Source organism: Lolium rigidum, chromosome 6 (genome assembly GCF_022539505.1).
Source record: "Lolium rigidum isolate FL_2022 chromosome 6, APGP_CSIRO_Lrig_0.1, whole genome shotgun sequence".
Lineage (NCBI taxonomy): Eukaryota > Viridiplantae > Streptophyta > Magnoliopsida > Poales > Poaceae > Lolium > Lolium rigidum.
The window spans coordinates 237,055,270-237,070,213 of record NC_061513.1 but is presented as its reverse complement, the minus strand read 5'-3'; the positions used below and the strand labels follow the sequence as shown (position 1 = coordinate 237,070,213).

The 14,944-nt window shown below is 43.7% G+C and overlaps 1 protein-coding gene across 1 annotated transcript; it reads right to left on the bottom strand.

Moving 5' to 3' along the window:
* Positions 1-38: 38 nt before the first annotated feature.
* On the bottom strand, positions 39-5,795 carry LOC124659083 (C2 domain-containing protein At1g53590-like). The gene is made up of 12 exons (XM_047197034.1): positions 5,634-5,795; positions 4,347-4,421; positions 4,080-4,220; positions 3,817-3,912; positions 3,590-3,721; positions 2,817-2,969; positions 2,676-2,717; positions 2,524-2,572; positions 2,064-2,159; positions 1,767-1,950; positions 1,356-1,476; positions 39-1,122 (listed from the first exon to the last, which is right to left on the bottom strand). Exons 1-12 carry the CDS (start codon positions 5,757-5,759, stop codon positions 340-342), a joined length of 1,998 nt encoding a protein of 665 aa, XP_047052990.1. The 5' UTR covers positions 5,760-5,795; the 3' UTR covers positions 39-339.
* Positions 5,796-14,944: the final 9,149 nt, after the last annotated feature.

Sequence of the window (14,944 nt, the reverse complement as noted above, 5' to 3'; positions counted from 1 at the left end):
ACTTCGTAGAACTTTTCCACCATAGTATTTGAGAAAACTGCACAAACAAACAATGATATATCTTTTACATACTGGCGTATGTGTACATACAGATTGTTGGGTACTGTATATCTTTACAACTTTTCTGTCAAAAAAAAAAAAAATCTTACAACATGATCACCCATGATGCATAGTACAGCCCACTGCTCTGTCCCATTTTACAACCACCTCTAAAATCATTATTCTTCTTCACACCTATGGACAACAAGCAATGCGAGACACGCATAGCAAATCTACGTACTACCACCAGCAGCAGAAACAATAACAATTTCTGACCTTGCTTCTTGCATCTAATGTGATTTATGAAGTTTCTGCTTCCACTGCAATATCCTGTACTTCTGTTTTAGGGCGGCCATCCATCGGCTTACCCTCGATTGTGACAGGCCCTTCATTGGCCACCAACTCAGGTCCACGAGCTTCAGCCTGCCCTGGTATATCCGACAGCTTGTCCTCCTGTCTCTTCATGGAGATCTTCCTGCTCAACGTGCTTGTCACTGATCTGCCTGGCTCGCCCACGTTTTTCTCCACCACCTTCGCTATATCTTCAGTCAAGCTTTCTGCGTCTCCTTTGTTTGCACCTTCGCCGACGACAATCTTTATCGACGTCCGCTTCTCACCAAGCTCCCTCAGGTTGGGACGCGGGGTTCGAGGGAGGTTCGGATCAACCTCTGTTGCACTCTGAGGGCCTGGACTTGTAGGGATATTAGGATCAAGGCCGCGGAAGCTCTCCTTCTTCGAGCTCCTCCGGAGAAAACTGAACATACCGCCACGTCCGCTACTCTTTGGGGTAGGAGGATCTTCCTTTGATGGGTCAACCTCCTGCTGGATCTCAGTGTCTGGAGCACGTGCTCGTCCTTTACGGGGTTCCCATGTCTTGGGCACTCCAGTGCCAGGGCGATGTACATATACCCCTCCAGCTTGTTCTTGTCCATCGATGTCGATGTGCTCCACTTCATCCAATATGACTTCGTTTTCTTCAGGCAGTTTAGCAGCATCCGACTTGCTATAAACAGGGGTTGAAACTGGCAGTTTGGCATCAGCATTCGTTGTTGATTCTTCCAAACCTGTTGTTGCATCCTTCTCCTTCAAAAAAAATTGGCATACAGTTCAGGCATGAAATTCTACAGTTTCAACCTATGCACACATTTCCATTACAAAAAGAAGGCTCGAGTTAAACTAGCTCATCAATAATTTACTAAATAATTTCCCGGTGAAGAGTGTATAGTGCTAATAATCACTGACGTGCTACCTTCGTCAAGTGACACCAACAAGGACTTGAAAAAATATGGCAAAAAGTTGGGAACGTTATCACCAACCTCTGATATATCTTCAACTGTTATCGCCACGTGGATCCTTCCTTTCTTGACATTCTTCAGTGATATCCATTTGTCATGTCTTTGTCCACCTCTCAGCTCATTTATGTCTACGGTACATTCTCTGTGAACAAGTTGGAATCAGCAATTTTTTGTTTCTCAATTAAGGGGAAGTATAGATAGTAAGAAACATCAAGAAGTGCTAACATTCAAGCCGAGATAAAACAAATGCCCCATTGTCATCTTTTACAAACCACAAGTGAATCGTGACACCATTTTCATTGAAAATATAATTTCAGGAAAATCTGAGGATTCGCTATTCGATTCATGTCTCAAATGCAAGACACAGTTATCATACAGATTTCCGGATCAAAGCGTCATTTAACAAATATGAGGTCAGAGAAAAGAACATACCCAAGCGAGTCATCATAAAGGTGGTCCTTGTCACAAACTTCCATAACAAGCTCATTTAATGCCTCCCATGACGTAATGGGTATCTTGAACTCCTCAAACCATTTAGGGGATAATGTTTTCTTCTGTATTTGTGTTTGGAATTTACAAGGGCCAAGACGACCTTTCACATAAGGGTCTGAGAGCCCTATATAATAGAACATAAAAAATGCGTTAAACAAAAGATGAGTGAAAAATGCATCAAACAAAGGATGAGAAATGCAAACATTGCCACAGCCACAGCCTGCTGGTAATTCTCACCATTTATATCAGCTGGTTTCATGTCAATTCCTTCCAAAATCTCAAGTTTCACATACGCAACAGGAGGCCTCTCCTCAATGTCGAACCAATTGTTTTCTGCAGTGTGTAAGAAATAAGTGGAAAGAAAGTAGATAAATAGAAGGAACAGGATTTAAGATTTATCATCACAAACTGCATAAAAATGAGAAGAATCATTCTTCTCAGAGATGTTAGTCAAAGCAGAACTTTCCAAAAGGAATGGAAAGAAGTACTGAAGTATGATCATATTAGTTTTGGCAGAACACTCAGATAAAGAAAATGACCTAAAAAGGTTATTCATATTGACTCCACCCTGTCAGAACTGCTTGATACTAGCATTCAGTGCAACAAATTTTTGAAACTATAGTTACAGATTTTTGAAACCAGCAGGAAGAAAGTAGGTTTTCTGATGCACAAACAGAAAAGAAAGGTTGCTTCTTACCAGAAGGAGTAGATATAAACTTCTCCATATCGATAACAAGCATATTGGGCTGGAAGAAGAAAAGTTACTCCAACAATGAAAATATCATAATAAAAGGTAAACCCAAGACAGTAATTGGAGAAGAAGAGAAGACAATATAGTTGTGATCTAACCTCAACCAATGTCTGCCCAAATGCAGTATCCATCAACTTATCCTGGACAAAAAAATACATGAGGCCAAGTGATCACTTAAGAAGCATGGTCAAATACCAAAAGGTTTTAAAAAGGAGAAGTACAACACGCTAGAAGCTAACCAGCCATCCTGAAATTCCAGGAAATTCAGTGACATCAAGTCCATGACCAACGAGTGGTTTTACAGTCATTTGAAAATAAGGAGGCTCCACAAAGCATAGTCTTATACGGCCAAGAAATGGCCAACTCCGTACAAACTTCACACCAAGTAAAACCTGCATAATGAACATACAATTAAGCATAGTCTTATACGGCCAAGTAATGCCATATGAACGGGGACAAACTGCCTGGTATATCTAGACTCTAGTGAATGCTGATTTACTGAAGGTTTAAACTGAACACTGTCTTTCGCTTATCATCAAGAAGGATTTTATGTATGTTTTACAAATATTTCAGTACACTTTGTTTTTGTTTCTAAAAGAAAAAGAATACATGTAGGCCCTTGTACAGCCAGGATATATAGAAGAATATTAGCAATGGATCTAAAGAAGCAACATTAATGTTTGTCTCCGTTCACCAAACAGTGTTAGCTGTTGCCTCCACTAAGGTAAGAAATGCTCATTCCTTTCATCCACTGAGTGAAGTGAGTCTATGCATTGTCACTATTTTGAGTAAGGATAACAGAGAACCTTAACTAATTTTGAGCAAGAGGCACAATAACAATGTTGTGTTACCATAATATAAAGTTTTAGCCAATGTCTCTATTTTATCATAAGAATTCTGCTATATGTGCATTTGTTTAGTCTTGTACACTTTCTCCCCATAATATCTGCAGAACCAAGTTACCAGTCCACTTAGCTAATGACAGAATGATGAAACTAACAAGGTGACTTGCCTTTCCCTCGACATGCATCCTAGTCAAATGCATGTTTGCGGTCATGCCAAATCCCACCCCCTTATGCAGCTGCATCGCAAGCACAACACTCATATCTTCAGCAGATAGGAAGTTCATGCCTAGCTCCAGAACCTGAGTCAATCAATCAGATGGCATACAGATCATTACTAATGTATAACCCATTGCAGAAATAGGAAACATTCAGATCAAAAGATAGTAATACCCACCAAATGGTCATCATCTGATGACTCAGGTAGAACTCTCATCGAGGTAAACAATGGTGCATCCCTACCCATGTAAAGCTCCAGGACACTTGCTTTACTCTGCACAACAACTACATGAATTGAGCTACTGAGAAATAACTACTAAAAATGAAATTAGAGGCTAACTATATAAAAAAGAAAGCAAGGGTTGTAGGAGTTCAAGTTACAAGCGATGCAATATAAAATCATGAACTAGAAAGGGCAATATAGAAAGATATAAACCATACAACTGTCCAAGGTTTGAACTTATCCAAGAACCACGGTATGATGGGCTTCAAAAGTTGCGAAACAATCTTCTCCATACAAATAGGCCACATCTTTTTGATTGCATGATTTAACCATCGTACAGACTCTCCGTCAGAAAGCATCTGATACAGAACAACACGAGCTTAGTGTGACCACAAATCAACAATGGTGCGCCAGCCCACTCGATCAGGTTCATCCTTGCAAGATTTAGTACAAACAGCAATCAGGATTACAAAAAAGGTACGCACCCTTCGTTGGTAGGCAGATTTCATTTCCCCATGCTGTATTCTCTTCTGCATTCTCATTGCACAGCGGGCATTTACCTGTAATAGAAATAAGCATAATTTTATTTTTTTAGTTTTGGAACCAGAGATCCATGTAATTTCATTTGGTTCTGATTATCTGATATCTAGAAATGTTTATGCAAGCATATGTAAGTTGCTATCTAGAAAGTTAACAATAGTGCTTTTCAAGCTAGATTTTAGTAACAAAAATCATATTCCCTCCGTCCATAAGAAGATGTCGGAGATTTGTCTAAATTTGGATGTATCTATACACTAATAAGTGTCTAGATACATCTAAACTTTGACAAACTTGCGACATCCTTCTATGGGCAGAGGTAGTATTATATAGAACATGTTTCAAATGAAAGGAGTGGTAAAATAGGAACATGAAATGGGCGCAGTAAAGACAGAATCAAAGCAACTATTGATTGTTGGTATTGATTAGGATAAGTCCACTAGCTCACTACATGATCTTGTTGTAGCTTGGACACATGGACAGAGTGAAGGGTTAGTTGTCAAACTTCGCTTGTGCGGAATACATATCTTCCGTGCATTACGAATAATGTGTTTGTATTTCACTTGAAGCCAACATAAGCTCCATGGTTTCAGGTAACATGCTTAATACAACATCAATAAAAAGGTATTTAATAAACAAAAAGTCAAAGTCGCATTGTGCCCACAATCATAACAGAAAGAACCATCAAATTGCATGTATAATAAAGCAATTCTATTCCAGAAGTTGGACTTGAGCACGGCATCCCCAGGAAATGTCCAAGCAACGAAACAGACATAGTTAATGTGGGTTGCTCCTCGTGCCTGTGAAATTTCTTTCTTCGGGAGAACGTAAAGGACTGTGTCTGTCAGGCTGTCACTTATTCGAAGCGATACGTGCAGGGAGGGGGGATTATCTGTGCCATGCCCAAACCCCAATCAAGTCAATTTTCGTCAGAACAGCTTCGCTGAACCAGACCAGATTAAAATAATATTTCAAGTAGAGAAAACCAAGTCAAGCGGAACAGATAGAATCAGGGAGCGCAGCGGGAACCATGTGGCTGCTCCAGCTCTGCCAGCGCCAGCTACATCGGGCGAATTCGAGGTAAAAGTCGAAGCGGGGGAAAGAGGTAGCAGGAGGAATTTCAGAGCGAGAGTGCAAAGTCGAGCGTAGGCAGTTGCAGCAGCCTTGCGGGGAAGGAGATCGAATATCTATCGGGAGATGGCAGAGCTAGTATGGAAGTAGTATGCAGTACTTGCCATGTATAGGTAGAGGAAGGCGAGGATGAAGAGGACGGAGTGGCAGCAGCCGAGGGAGGCGGCGGCCCAGAGCGCGAGCAGCACGAGGCCGATGTGGTGGATGATGGAGAGGTCGGCGGCGTCCATCGCTCCGCCGCCTGCTGCCGGCTGCTGGCCGGCCGGGCGGCGATCGCTGGCTTTGCCGCGGAAAAGGAGTTGGAAGTGGCGGGGCGGGGCGGGGCGGGGCGCGTGAATCTGGGTGGAACGCCCGGACGAGGGGGAGAGACGAGGCGAGTGCTGGGAAAGTGATTTGTGAGGGTGACAGGGGGGTGAGCGAGAAATTGGTGTCAATCGGTGGCCCGAGCCGACACATAAGAAAGTGGCAAGTGGCGTCGTGGTAGAGGTGCGGAGCACGCGCCCCAGAGTCCGGGTCCGGCCTCGTTGGGGTGCTCTCGGAGCTGCCGCAAGCGCCGTCGCAATAGACGCGTTTTGTCTTTTATTTTTCTGGAAACACACTACAAATCGTATAGTTTCGTACATACATACGTACAACCAACCATAGTCTCAACACGAAAGACAATGTTAGGGAGGTAGAAAGAAAACACAAAAGAAAAGAAGAAACAAAATAAAGGAAGAGCTGGATCGACTAAGCGAAGGTGACTCGCAACCCATGGGTCCTCCGAAGAAGTTCGACCACGCTCCTCTCGTCGAATCTTCAAATACCAAGCACCTTGAAGAAGGAAAATGGTCGCTGCTGCCCAGACTAGTTTTTCTTAGGGTTTTCCCCGAAACATATAGGGAAGTAGACATCGGTAGCCGTGATGCCCTCCAGGAAAGAACGGTGTGAACCGAAGACGTCAGTGTCAGGCGAGCCGACAAGAATTTTCCAAACAAATAAACACTATCCACAACCTCGGAGCCATCCATTGCAGAAGAGCCTCGACACCACCTACATCGCCACCCACCAACATGCGCCACTACGATCACGAAGACACCATTGTCAATTTGTCGTCTCATCTAAGCTACAATCACGAGGTATGCAAGACGAATGCGAGTAGTAGATCTGCAGTACCACGACCGGGCGGGAGGGAGCTGCCTCCACCACCTCGGCGGTAGCCGACTAGATGCGGCCGTCGGGCGCACAAGTTCAAGTTGGAACCGGTCAAGCCAGGTGAACCCGTAAACCCCCCGCGGAGGCACACCAGTCCAATGAGGTTTTAATGCTAAAAGCGCTAGAACATTTCTCTTGAATCCATAAATATATTGCTAGTTGATACATTTATATAGTACAAACTAATCAGCGATACCTTGAAAACACCTGTAAATTGATCTTTGGTCACCCCGTGACCCAGCCGACGCGGATTGGACGCTAGTGGGGTGCCACTGGGCGGCCCGACGATGGCATCACCTCAGCTGCCGACACTAGGAAGGTCAATATACCCACCTGACATCCCGGATCCAGATCTGACATCACGGAATCACGTTGGCGTAGAACCTGTTGCAGCGCTTTTGCTACTTCGTGCTATATATAAAAGTCGCTCACGACGGAATAAACAAGTCTAGCAGAGAAATGATACGATGCACCTCGTAGGGTTACCGATACTAAATTTGTTGATCATAGTAACAAGTCACCTCGTCAATGGCCGTGGCTTTGGCTACAAGAAACCTAGACAATCATCTTGCTCGAGTGTGAGGAAATTCTTTCAGTCACTGCGATTCTGCGAAACCCACGGTACTCACTCGGATTAACAACGAAGTTTCTTCTCGATCGGACGAGTACTTAATCAAGCTGGAGATGTTGCCAGAATCAGAAAGCGACGTCATGTTAGCCACATGCGTATGCCATGGGGTGCCAACCATATGGAGGGGCAAAGTTGTTTTCTTATGGATGACCTACTAACAGAGGACTCCGTCGACGCCTTTGGACGTCGTTGCAAAATTCCTATCTATTTTCCTACTTCTCACCGACCAGTCCAACAGAGAAAGTGTCAATTTTTTTGAAGAAATTATTTTGTTATCAAGTCGGCGCTAATAATGATCGACTTCCATAAGATATTTATGTGTATTCTCCTTCTTTTCTAGAACGCTATGCGTGTATTCTCCTTGCAAATTTATCAACATTATTGAAATTTAAATTAAATGTCCGTAACCTCCCATATGAAATGAATATGTAATAAGCAAAACAAAGGTTTGAAATATGTGAAGATCTAGTTTTAAATATTTGACCTCCAACACACAAAAACCTGCTTGAAACAATGACAACAAACTGGTACTATTAGTAGATTTTTTCGGGCAAGATGGTATTTGTAGATGTACCACCAACACTTACAAACCCTTTTATTTATATTAATTATTATTCATGGCATAGTCTTCATTTATTTATTCATGACAATGCATAATTAGGAGGGGTGAAATAGTAGGTCTATTGATGCATGTGATCCATGTGGTATGGGACATTCCTATTCACATCTTTCCTGCTTACAAAATCAAGACAAAAATAGGTTGCATCCAGACTTGGCCTACCTACTGCCTTTCAGGACCCCTTTAACAAAAATAACTTCATACAAATTCAAAGGAGTGGAACATTATTAGGGTTCACTTACTTGGGTTGTTTGATTTGTAGGATTGAATCATACTTTTTTTCCTTCTAGATTTCACTATGTTTCAGTATGAATTTTCCATCAAATCTTGTATTTTTTTTAGGTGCAAGCAATATGCATCTTTGACTCACACGAATAACATAGGAATAGTAAAAGTGCATGTGTCCACCTGATTCTATACGATAGTGGTTGCACCAGAGTTACTTGGTTAAACACCGTGAAAAAAAGATAGCCAAGATGTTTGAGTGGATACCTACAAACATATTAGTACAAAGGAATAATCCGGGAAAATTTTGTGCGATTCAATCATAAAATCAAATAATATATCTACAAACTATATGATCACAATCCTCAATAATTACTATGAAACCCCTTTGAAGAATATAAAATCTATTGTGGGCTCTAGGCGGCGTGATATTGTAATACTCCCTCTGGTTCATACTAATTGACTCTAATATGGATGTATCTAGACACATTTTAGTTCTAGATACATCCATATTGAAGTCAATTAATATGGATCGGAGGGAGTACATCATTTACTATATCCAAAGTATATTTGATTCACAGGAATTTTAAAACACGGGAATAGAAAAAAGGTATAATTCAAATTTCCATGCAATATCGAGGGATTTAAGGGATCTAGCAGTAATTTTGTAGGGTTATATTTTTTTCATATGTCACTTTGTTTGATTCCTAGGTTCTAATAGTGTAGGATTTTTTTCTTCTAAATATTCCATTGCAATGCGCTTCATAGACTTGTTGCATCAATTTAAACCTCTCAAAACAATCCTTAATGCTTTCATTTTCGTCATGTGAATTTTGTAAGATTTGAATGACATCACATTGTAGTTATTTGTTTTCCCAATCATGCGTATGAGAACCCTGCATTTCAAACATTCTTTGGGTGATTATAACCAAATAATGTTGGACATATCACTAGAAAATATAAAAAGCAGTAGAAAATAGAGTAAAGAAAAATTATTATGAATCAAACTGAACCTAAATATAATTTTACAAGGATTCAATTCTAAACAAAAAAAACATGTGAAATTCTTTTAATCAAAGTTCAAAAGTGTCATCGCTGAAAAACCAAAACCTCACAAACTTTCTAACAATACTTCCGACAACAAACTTGCTCCCCTCGCGTGGTCGCGTCGTCAAATACCACCGTCCTTGTTAGTCGTTGTACTCTAATTCCATAGTTAAACTTCGAATTGGCCGCAGATCTGAACCAAAATCGACACACCTCTCCTAACTATTCCGCAGTTATTCTGGAATAATTTTTGGTAGGGGGACAATTTACATATTTCTGACAAATCCTTCTATCATTAATTTGATTAGTACCATTTCGATGTGTTTCGATTTTTTCGAAAAAGAGAGGTTTGATGCTTCTGAATTCATTGTATTAATTCCACTTCCTACTCGCAGTATGCTCTTAATGATCCCGGCTCATGATTTAATTGCCATGTATTTAGCTATTGAGCTTCAAAGTTTATGGTTTTTTTTTATCACAAAGTAGATCCAAAGTTAATGGTAGTACTATCTCCGTTTCCGATGAATAATGCACATATATTTTAAAAAAGTCAAAGTGCATAAAATTTAACCAAGTTTGTAGGAATAATTATTAATATGTACAAACTAAAATCAACATAGTTAGATACATCATGAAATATATTTTCATATGATATCTATATGATATCGTTGTCCTTGATACAAAAATTCTAAAAGTTTGATTAAATTTTACTTCACTTAACTTTTTTTTAAAGTAGGATCCATTCACTGAAACGGAGGAAGTACAAGAAATATCATAGGATGCTCTAGCACGTCCTCTGGGACTGTACACACTGTTGTCTGTCCGTATGAAACCACTACAGGAATGGCGCGATACGCCGAGGGCCTTTTATACGCCGACGGCCAAAAGTCGGGGCCCTCGGCGTATGACCAGCCTCCCCATTCGATCCTCACCGTAGCGTTGCCGTCGGCGTAGCTAGGTCTACGCCGTGGGCAGCCCTCGGCATATCTTTGGCCCTAGGCGTAGACAGGCTACGCCGACGGCCACCCTCGGCGTAGACTATTTTTCAAATTTGTCTAATTTTGTAAAAATCATAACTAATTCATATGATGTCAGAAAAATGCGTATAAGGTATCAAAATGTTCATAAAAACATTCTCTATCCGTTTATGTCAAAATCATGCATATTAGAATCATGTATAGTACCATATTAACATAGTAACAATTCAAACACTTTCTTATATGTCCTCGGGTTCCCGTTTTGGCCAGATGGCAATTTAAACGAAGTCAGAAAATCCCGCGGAGCCGCATGGCGTTATTTTATGTGTCCTAGTAACCACTCCAAAAGACGGAATTGGAATACGGCAATTATTTTAGAAAACCCTTCACGAACAGGGCTATCAAGTCCGGAGTTCTATGGCTTTTAGGGGAAATGAGTAGGAAACGCCCCGTGACACCGCATAGTTTGTCGGAACGAGGCCATATTTTGCACGTGCATGGTCCCTGGGATGGGAAGCAAGGCCCCAGGAGCGGATTTCCAATCCAACCCATGAGCGATGGTTTTTTCATTTTCGGGGTACCAAAACGGTTTTTTTTTGGTGAAGCAGCTACATGAAGCGTATTTTAGTATTGTGCGAGACCTCCGCGTAGTGGTAGGACACTGCCTTCGCACCACATATCACATGTCATATGTGCGTGCTAGCTATCTGGGAATCCATGCGGCTTCCTGCGGTGTCCCGCCGAATCCGCTGGAAAGTGTCCGGATTTGAACTAGGCTACACTTTCCGTCACTCAATAAATTCCGGGAAAAATGTTTTTAGATCTACGACACATCACTTTATGTGCTAAATTTTTCCCGTTTAGCGCGATAGTGAACGGGTGCACCAGCGCGCCCGGTACGGCCATACCGTATCTCCGTGGGGGCTCGTTTTGGCCAGATGGCAATTTAAACGAAGTCGGAAAATCCCGCTGAGCCGCATGGCGTCATTTTATGTGTCCTAATAACCACTCCAATCGACGGAATTAGGATACGATAATTATTTTGGAAAACCCTTCACGAACAGGGCTATCAAGTCCGGAGTTCTATGACTTTTAGGGGAAATGAGTAGTAAACACCCCGTGACACCGTATAGTTTGTCGGAACGAGGCCATATTTTGCACGTGCGTGGACTCTGGGATGGGAAGTAAGGCCCCAGGAGCGGATTTCCAATCCGACCCATGGGCGATGGTTTTTTCATTTTCGGGGTGCCAAAACGGTTTTTTTGTGAAGCAGCTACTTGGGGCGCATTTTAGTATTGCGCGAGACCTCCGCGTAGTGGTAGGACACCGCCTTCGCACCACATATCACATGCCATATGTGTGTGCTAGCTATCTGGAAATCCATGCGGCTTCCTGCTGTGTCCCGCCGAATCCGCTGGAATGTGACCGGATTTGAACTAGGGATACACTTTCCGTCTCTTAATAAATTTCGGGAAAAATGTTTTTAGATGTACGACACATCACTTTATGTGCTAAATTTTTTCCGTTTAGCGTGATGGTGAACGGGTGCACCAGCGCGCCCGGTACGGCCATACCGTATCTCCGTGCGGGCTCGTTTTGGCCAGATGGTAACTTAAACGAGGTTAAAAAATCCCGCGGAGCCGCATGGCGTTATTTTATGTGTCCTAGTAACCACTCCAAAAGTCGGAATTAGGATATGTGTGCTAGATATCTGGAAATCCATGTAGCTTCCTCCGGTGTCCTACCGAATCCGCTGGAAACTGACCGGATTTGAACTAGAGGTACACTTTCCATCGCTTAATAAATTACGCGAAAAATGTTTTTAGGTCTATAACACATCACTTTATGTGCTAATTTTTCGTTTAGCTTGTTGGCGAATGGTGCACCAGCGCGCCCGGTACGACCATTTCGCATGTCCAAAGGGGGCCGTTTTGGCCAGATGGCAAACTGGACGTCATATTTGGATTCCTCTAATTTTGGGTTCAAATGATGATATGAATTTTATATTTAGATTCCTCTCATTTTTCTGATCGATTTAGACATATTATTTGTGGAATTTCGATTTTCTGATTTAAAGATATTAATTATTCCATATTAAATAGAAAAAAGACAAAAAATCATTTTATTATTATTTGAATTCAATATTATTATTACTTATATATTTATTGTTGTTTACTTAAGTAATTGTTTGGAACTCAAAAATAAAGTGGTGTGACATTACGGTCCAAGGGTTAATAGGATTGATATGCTATTATTATTAGTAAGGTGTCAACTCTTTAATGGAGGCTCATCCGAATGGAACTAAGAAGTTAAGCGTGCTGAGGTTGGAGTAGTATGAAGATGGGTGACCGATCGGGAAGTTTAACCATGGTTGTAATTTGACCTAAGATTAAGTGCATTGGGTGAAAGATAAACAAGAAAAAAAAGAAAAAATGGTGTAAAATAAATTAAAATTTGAAATTTTTTGAAACTCCATCGGCATATCAAAAAAAAGATTTTTTTTCGAAATTTTTTTTTTGAATTTTTTTTGGAAAAAAGAAATTTGAATTTTTTAAATTTGTATGCCGGCGTGCAACGCCGAGGGCCGGGCTATGCCGACGGCAATAGTGACTATGCCGAGGGAGGTGGTTGCCGAGGAGCTATGCCGAGGGCTGCCCTTGGCGTAGCCTACGCCGACGGCCAAATCAGGCTACGCCGAGGGTACCCGGCCCTCGGCATATCGGCCCATTCCTATAGTGAACTGGAAATACCATGTTTCCTTTTTTTTTTTGCTTTATTCACTGCATTATAGGAACCTCATTTAATCGTGAAAATTTCCTCGTCATCGCTCGCAAGCGTCCAAGTTTCCATTGGACTGACCACATATCAATGGAGGTGAAATCGAGGTTTCCACAGGACAACTTAGAACCCGTGCATAAATGAGCTACAAGTTGGATTGCAATGCGCTTATTTTTTTAGTTACCAATAAAGTTGCAACCGAGTTTATTTTTAATTGCAAGTGAGAATGTAACTAGTAAAAAAATGCTTCGAATCATTAGATTTGCATTATAATTAATGCTTTCATCAACTATAACATGAGTTATAACTAAAATTTAAGAGTATCTCCAGCCGCGTCCCGAAGGCGTCCCCAAACAGCGCCGGATCGAGCGTTTGGGCGACGTGTTTTGTTCTTGCCGCGTTTGGGAGACGTCGCTCCCAGCCGCGTCCCCCAAACAAAATTTCAGATATATAAAACTTGAGCGAATTCATTCAAACTTGCTATATATTACATAGATTCGAACGAAATTCGATGAAATTTAAACTGAACCCTAATCTAGAAGTACTTGCGGCGGCCAGAGGCATCGTAGTACTGGTGGAAGTTGTACATGTCGTCGGTGACGACCTGCTGCTTGACGTGCTCGTCGGGCTCGTCGACGGGCTCGTCCTTCACCAGGCTGCTTGGCCCAGCCTCGCCGTTGTCGGTGAGGTCCACGAATGGCTTGCCGGTGCCGCGGATGGACATGACGATCGCCGCCGCAAGGTCGCCCCTTCGGGCGTCCTTGTCATTCAGCGACGCCGCGAACGTTCTGTAGCCCTGGGCAGTCCTCGGGGTCGTCGCTGCTCGCGATGAGTCGCTGCTTCCACTCCTACTCCGCCAGCTGCGTCGCCTTCCAGACTGCCTCGTCGTCCTGCTCCTCCTTCACCTCCGGCTTCGGAATGAGGAGGGCGCCGCCACCGCGCCTATGCTGATGCCGGCTGCCTCTGCCGCCGTACCTCGGATGTACAGGCGGCGTCGCGAACTCTTGCTCCTCCTGCACCTCACGCTTGGGGATGGTGTAGAGCGCGGCCCGGTGCGACGAGGACGGCATCGATCGCGCCGGCCCTGACGAGGAAGAGTTCGAGGAGGACGAGTACGTCCGCCTTGGCTGCTAGCGCGTTGCGGGAGAAGGTGGCGGCGACGACGGCGTGTCCAACCTTGGAGCGCCGTTGAGGATGCCGTCGATGACGTTGTCTAGGGTTCGGCCCGAAAGAGGGCGCGCCTATCCTTGTTCCAGCTGTTCCGCCGGCCGACTAACCCGGTGGTGCTGTTCATCTCCATGTCGTACTGCGCCTGGAAGTAGGCGATCCACCAGCCGTCGTTGCCGGTGGCCGCCCACGTTGGATCCGCCCGCTCCTTGGCGGTGAGGCGAGACCGTCGGGTCCTGATCGCGTCCCTCCAGCGCTCCATGCCCGGCGACGGCGGTGGCGGGATGCCTATGCTGTTGACGGCCATCCTCCACCCGCCGCTGCTTGGCAGGCGCATGTCCGGCGGGACGGGATATCCCGCGCGGTACAGCGCCCACGACTGCGCCACGGTGAGGCTGCCGCGGCCGAAGCCGTTCACCGCGGCGATCTTGCGGGAGGACGACGACATTGGCTAGGGAGAGGAGATTTGGGAGCGGCGAGAGATTGGGATAGGGAAGGAAGCATGGGCGCTCTTAGCGGCGGCAGGCGTAGCGGCAGCGGGGCATTGGACGCAATAAACACCGCCATGAATGGCCACGCGGCCATGCACGACGAGACGCATCCCTGCGTCGCCTGGAAAAAGCTGGGGCGCCATTAACGTCGCTTGACCAGAGGTAGGCGACGTGGTTTTAGGCTTCGCGCCGCTGACGCGTCGGTCCCGCCACACCTCGTCTCGCTTTTCGGTGTGTTTGGCATGCCCGAGCGTCCCCTGTATACCAGGGACAGGCTCGAGGCGTC